Here is a 7,153-nt window from a genome sequence, read left to right as displayed (position 1 = left end):
CTCTCCTCCCCTCCTCTCTGCTCAAACACACGTACGTTGTACAGAAGGAAGAGGGTGTGTGGTTCTGTTTCAGTAAATCATTTGCCTCCCATAATTTTTCTCTCCTTATGTTTAACCTTATTTTGTGTGTTATTAATATTATTATTTAAATTAGTGGTGTTTGCTAAGACACATCGCTATTACTGTCGCTTATTGAGCTTTGGCTCATTGCTCACTTCACACCTTTTGTACTGTGAATGATACCTCAATTATGTAGATTGTTGAGGGGATGTGTGTTATTACTTTTCTAAGACATATGATGATCTTTTTGTCTGGCATGCAATCAAACTGTTGAAAAAACCCACAGATTTACCCTGAAAATTGAGACCCGAGTCATCTCTAAAGACTAGAATATCTTAGAGACTTGGGGGTGGACTCTTTTGACTTGGACCAGTAAGCAACTGCCTAGCAACCACCCTGAACTCCCTAGCAACCGCATAACAGAACGCTAACAACCACTAAGAGCATTTTTCTCAGCTGTTCTCCATAATATCTTGTACGACTCTTTTTAAAGGACAAAAACTCTGGTTGTCTGTTTTTATCTCCCTGTTTTCTTGAGTGAATTTCACAAAAGAAATGTCCAACCAATATTTTACCCCAGAATTAAGAGAAAAAAGAGTGTATTTGTTTTTTTTTATATTTGATATATTTTCGATTTACTTGTTTATTTAATTATTTATTCACTGTGACTTTGGTTTACATGATAATTAATAATATTTCCCCCAAAATTTTAATTAAACTTACATTTGAAAAACAAATTAGATTTTTTTTTAATAAGATTTTTTACAGTAGAAAATGTGCTATAAAAATTGGAGTCGATTATTGCATTAATGCAGTACTTAGAAAAAAAAAATTTAATGGTCCAAAAAACAGGGTTTTTTGACTCTTTTACGCATAGAGGTCACTACAGTGGACAGCTATTCAAAAACCATTTTCTTGCGTATGCATGGGTGTTGATGGTGTAGTTGCACATGTACTTCCACAGTGGACTCTAGTGCATCCTATACACTGCCACCAAGTTACTAAAAATACAAGATGGCCGACGGCCAGTCAGATATGCCAAGTTTTTTTGGAAAATCAATCCATTCCTTCTATCCTATGAGACTCTTGCAGGTAAAACAAAATGTTGTAGCATCAAGTAACATCGAAGGAGTCATATCACTGTTAAAGTTTCCAAGTATTGATTTTAGATTGGGAGGAAATTTTGATTACTCATCTGTCCACTAAATTGGACATCATGCATCACTAGCTATATTTCAGCTACAATTCATACTATTACTGTGACTGCTGTTCTTGAAAATACTTCATCCGCAGTAACTGTTTTGGCTGTAAATAAATGTATTTGTGATCCTGGATCACAAAAATAGTCACATGTCGCACACGTATATTTGTGGCAATAGCCAACAATACATTGTATGGGTCAATTTTTTTTTCGATTTTTCTTTTATGCCAAAAATCTTTAGGATATTAAGTAAAGATCAAAGGACATTTATTTTTGTGAGTGAATGCAGCACAATCGCGAACATAAATGGACAACTTTAAAGGCGATTTTCTCAATGTTTTGCACCCTCAGATTTTCAAATAGTTGTATCTCGGCCAAATATTGTCCTATCATAACAAACCATACATCAACGGACGGAACGTCTATTTATTCAGCTTTCGGATAATGAATAAATCTCAATTTCAAAATTGTTTTACCCATGTGTCTGGTTTTGTGGTCCAGGGTCACATTTGTTATTAGATTACATCAGTTACATCAAAAAAAGTAATCTGATTACCTAAAGCACATTGCTTGTAATGTGTTACTTTACTCGTTACATCAAAAAGTAATCTGATTACATATTACAAGTAACATGCATAACATAATATGAGGATATGATTCTATCAAAGATCTCTACGACTTGTCAATGTACAACTCTGTGGAAACCCAAATCAGATAATGTAGAAAACTGAAAACATTAATTTGTAGCTGAAATATAGCTAGTGATGCATGATGTCCAATTTAGTGGACAGATGACCTCCGACACCTCCAACACTGCTCATTTCAGATGAGACTGAAAACAGCTGATTGCTGATTGTTTTTCCACAGTCTGAAAACATCAACAGATCAATGGAGATTTCGGTCTGAGGTTTTCTACGGTAGAAATATGTCCATTTTGAACATAATCAGAATTAGCAGCTAATAAGGGTAAATCCACATACTCCGGTAGAGTGAGTATTTTCTACATTATCTGATTTGGGTTTTCATAGATTTGTACATTGACAGGTCGTAGAGATCTTTGATGGAATTGAAGCTGTATGTATTATATATTTTTTTGTATGTATTTTATAGTTTTCACATGATTTTATATCACTTTATTCATTGGTTTGTTAAATACACACAGTACTGCTGTGTTATTACTGTATTATGTTTAATATGGTATATCCTCAGTTAAAACCAAAAACGCATACTGTCTATCTGAAAATCTTTTTTGTATATGTGTAAGAAAAAAAAAATCTTGTTTTCCATGCACTAAGAGCAATAAAAACACACACAAAAAAATCCTCACTGAGAAAACAAACAAACACTTTAGGGTAAAATATGACCTGGACGTGTTCTTGTCAGGTTTCATGAGATTCACCCTCTTTTCTGTTGACTGTGTGCCCTTTTAACTGTTACTGAAGTCTCGTGTACCTCACCTACTCTCTCTGCCTATGTCTCTCACTCCCTCTCACTCCGTCACGCTTCCACGACCCCCCTCCCCCTGAGACCCCCACCACACACACACACTCACTCCACTCTGCATCGCTTGCCACAGCAACAGAGCCAGGCAGTCAGACTGCACGCGGGAGTCGAGCGAAAAGAGTGCAAAAAGAGTGAGCCAGCGAGAGAAAGAAAGAGAGGAGGCACGGATCAATGGAGATGGAGGAAAGCTTTGATGCGGAGGGCAGTTTTGATGATGCCTCCTGTCTGTCCCCCCAGAGCCCAGGGTCCACGTCCCCGGCCAGGAGGCAGAATAAGGAGAAGGAGATCAAGGAGACCAAAATCACTGTGAGTATTGACAATTGATTACAGACAGACACCTATACACTCACACTGCTGTCAAGTAGACATGTATATGAGACGCTCTATATGCTCTTAATTCCATCAGTCACTCGATTTATTAGCTTTAATCATAACGTCGATCAGAAAGAGTGTTTTGCAGAACTGGCCACCGGAAATTCAAATCAGTGTTTCCCTGAAGTGTTTCACAGATGTGAAACATCTGATCAGGGTTTTGTGCCACTCTTTTCACTGGTTTGTGTCTATGTGTGTGTGTTTCATGAGTGATGTTGCTGGAAGTTTGTGTGTGCGCTTCTGTGAGTCTGAAGATGCACTATGACTAGTGGATTACATCACCACTGTTTTGCAATACCATGTTTTAAAGGATTCACCAAGATGGACTCATTCAAATATGCTAATCACTCCGAGATTATTTGCTATGATGGAACTCCCCCGGGAACTGCTTTGAATGGAGACAAATGGGATAAAACGGAGTGGAAATAAAAAATATCAGGCACTTTTCAAAAACCACTCTTGTGTTTGTCCTTCTTGCACATGCATTCAATTTCCCCACTTCCCAAGAGACCACTTGCTATTCCTAATGTTATTGACCAGCGTTCAACCACAACAAGGAAGAGAGTATTTTGAATGCCAACGCAAGCTGTGCGGACGCTCTGTTGTGTGGCATGGCTGATGCTCAGCAGTGGGAATCTCGCGCACGAACGCGCCGCTCAAAGCCGCGCCACTTCTTTTCAAATTATGTATGCAGTGTGAGTGCGGAGACGTGGCTTTGCGGCTGTATTGGAACCCTGCTTTGATCCAGCTTCACCTGGAAACGTCGCATAAGGCTCACACAACCGGTGTGCTTCGGGTTTCATGGGAAGCCGAAGCTGTCGAGAGACTAGTTGTGTTGCAGTGCATTTGTAAACGCAGCTATGGTTCATAAAGCAGCGCACAGAAGGTCAGATGTTGCAGCCACTGCAGGTCATCTCGCAACACACATTTATTCACACCCGAACTCTTCTCTTCTGAATAAGCCCAAACATCCACTTTGAGAGTGTGTAGCAGCCTGGCCGATGTTTTTGATGGGTAACTCTCATTCATGAAAACGCACTGATGGTCAGTGGTGATGACTGGCACCTCTACAGTATGTATTTGCATTAACATTCATTGAGGGCGTTTATGGCAGGCTTGGGTTGGTTAGTGTTATGTAACCTGTAGTGTGAGAGATGTACAGATATTCTCGTGTGTGTGTGTGTGTGTGTATAGGGCAGGTGAGGTGTCCGTCAGACGAGAGAGAGAGACCGCCCACCAGAGAAAGGGAACTAGAGTACCGGGGAAGACATGGCTAGTCCAGTTTCCATGGTGACAAAGGCAATAGTACTGACTAATGGGTGTTGGAAAAAAAAACCACACACACACACAAAGAGAGAAAAAGAAAGAGAGCGAAATGGGAGGGATGAAAGAAAGCTGTCATTCAAGCTGTCACTGTTTGTTCAGAGAGGCAGCATGCAGTGTGTTTAGTATGCTGCAGTTTTAGCGGCAGGTATAAGACTGCTCTAGTATTCATACTGGTGTGCGTTAATAAACGTGCCGTTTCATTTCCTCTAACAAAGGAAGTCTGTTCGCTTATTGAAGCAGAAGGGATAATGTAGCTACAGTCATTATCGCAAAATATGATAAGAAGGGTCTAGATAAGGGTTGAAGGCTTTTTTTTAATGACCAGCTGGCTGTACATAAAACAGTTATTACACATATGGATATGGATATATATGGATGCTCGCACTCGCACTCACACACACACACACACACACACACACACACACACACACACACACACACACACACACACACACACACACACACACACACACACACACTACTATTTATCTTATGCTCATCAAGGCTGCTTTTATTTGATCAAAAATACAGAAAAAATGCAGAAAATATTATGACAATTTAAAATAATGGTTTTCTATGTTAATATACTTTAAAATGTAATTTATTCCTGTGATCAAAGGTGAATTTTCAACATCATTACTCCAGTCATCAGTGTCACATGATCCTTCAGAAATCATTCTAATATGCTGATTTATTATCAATGTCGGAAATAGTTGTGATGCTTAATATCTTTTATAACTTGTGATGCTTTTTTCAGGATTATTTTGAGAAAAAGAAAAAGAACAGCATTTATTTAAAATAGAAATATTTTGTAACAATAAACACTACCCTTTCAAAATTTTGGGGTCTGTCATTTTTTCTTTCTTTTTTTTTAAAGAAATTAATACTTTTATTCAGCAAGGATGTGTTGTTAAAAAGGGATTGTAAAGATTTATATTGTTAGAAAAGTTTTCTGTTTTGTACAAATGCTGTTCTTTTTTTACTTTTTATTCATCAGTGAATCCTGAAAAAAAAAAAAATCATTAAACAGCACAACTGTTTCCAACATGGATAATAACTGATCAAATCATCTGAAGGATCATGTGACACTGAAGACTGGAGTAATGATGATGAAAATTCAGCTTTGATCACAGGAATAAATGACATTTTAAATGATATTAAAACAGTATATTTAAATAGTGTTCAGTCTGTTATACGTAAAATCACGCGTGCACGCACACACACACACACACACACACACACACACAGACACACACACACACACACACACACACACACACACACACACACACACACACACACACACACACACACACATATGTATAAGTGCTGTCCAATTGAATAATCAATATATGCACCACTTAAATCCCGTGAAATATATGACTATGGCAATCAAACTGCATAATGGTCTACAAATACTCTAGTACTACTCATATGATACAATCACTGAACCATAACACTTTTTGTATTTTCCTGAAATGCACCATTTATCTAAAATTTGACTAGAAATATCAATATTACAAAGCACACCACTAGAAGTGTAATGCATATATATGGATTTCTGTACATATTACAAGGTATTTTTAGCTCGCTCGAAACGCACAAGCGATTCTCCATGACAACCACTGAATTGGAGACATGTTGAATCAATAGCGTGAGGTTGATGGAAAAGCTGGCCTAGAAGCTTTCACCTTTTGCTCACCTTCAGTATCTTCTGAGTATCACTAATGTGGAACGAAAAGCATGTCAGTTTGGCTGATTGATCCACGCTGGCTCTCGGTCCTCCATGCACTTTCCTGCGCATGAAATAATAGGTAGCTGTCAATAGCTGGTCGTAGTGCTTGCGCTTGTAAACAACTGCATATTGTGAACTAGAAATATCTGGAGACCCCATTTGAGACATGTTTGTTTGCGAAAATGCAATTTTGCACTTTGAAATGATGCCATCCATTATTGGTATTGCACAAATATTGTTTTGTAATGGGGGGAAATGCCCTTACAGGGAAAGCAATTTGTCGCTTAGCAACAGAGGCTGAGGACCCTACAGTCTGAGCAGCGGTTCAGATCTCTGTATGTATGGATGGTTGTTGGAGTGAAGCTGACTGGATTTGTGTTTTGTAGATTTATTTGTTTGCTTGCCTGCTGATTTTGCGTCCCTCATGCCTGCTGCATGCTATCATTAGGTCGGTGATATTTGCGGCTGTTCAGCAGAAATGTTTGGTTTCCAGCGGCCGTGTTCATTACTGCATTAAAAGAGAGTAGGGCAGAGGGTTCATGGGCCGGTGCCAGACATACGCTGGGCACAGACATTCTGCTTACCCAAACAAATAATGCGTCCGTTTTTCCCCTTTCCCTTCACGAGCACTCACACGCACACTCACACACACACACACACATAAACACAGTTATATACACATTGCTTGCCAGTGTTGTGGGTTATTTCTAAACTCCTGACTTAAAGGCAGTGATTACTGCTCTGTCTAGGGAGTTTTTATATTGAATTCAACAAAGAGCTATTTAACTCTGAAAGGGATAGTTCACCCCAAAATGTCAATTATCTCATCATTTACTCGCAATCATGTCGCCCAAACCTGTATGACTTACTTTCTTCTGTTTTTTTTATGTTTTACATTTTACGTTTTACGCTTTGTGTTTTGTTTTACATTTGTTTAATTTTATGTTTTAGATTTT

The 7,153-nt window shown here is 38.5% G+C and overlaps 1 protein-coding gene across 1 annotated transcript in view; it reads left to right on the top strand.

Moving 5' to 3' along the window:
• The first annotated feature begins 2,833 nt into the window (after window positions 1–2,833).
• Window positions 2,834–7,153, top strand: part of gas7a (growth arrest-specific 7a) — a 26,265-nt gene continuing 21,945 nt past the window's right edge. The window contains exon 1 of the mRNA XM_081385433.1: window positions 2,834–3,070. Within this exon, the coding sequence (XP_081241559.1) occupies window positions 2,936–3,070 (135 nt within the window). The 5' untranslated portion in view covers window positions 2,834–2,935. The remainder of the gene's footprint in view (window positions 3,071–7,153) is intronic.

This window comes from Scardinius erythrophthalmus, assembly GCF_964197995.2.
Source record: "Scardinius erythrophthalmus genome assembly, chromosome: 1".
NCBI lineage: Eukaryota > Metazoa > Chordata > Actinopteri > Cypriniformes > Leuciscidae > Scardinius > Scardinius erythrophthalmus.
The sequence above is the reverse complement of the archived record's forward strand: the minus strand, read 5'-3'. Positions and strand labels throughout refer to the sequence as shown.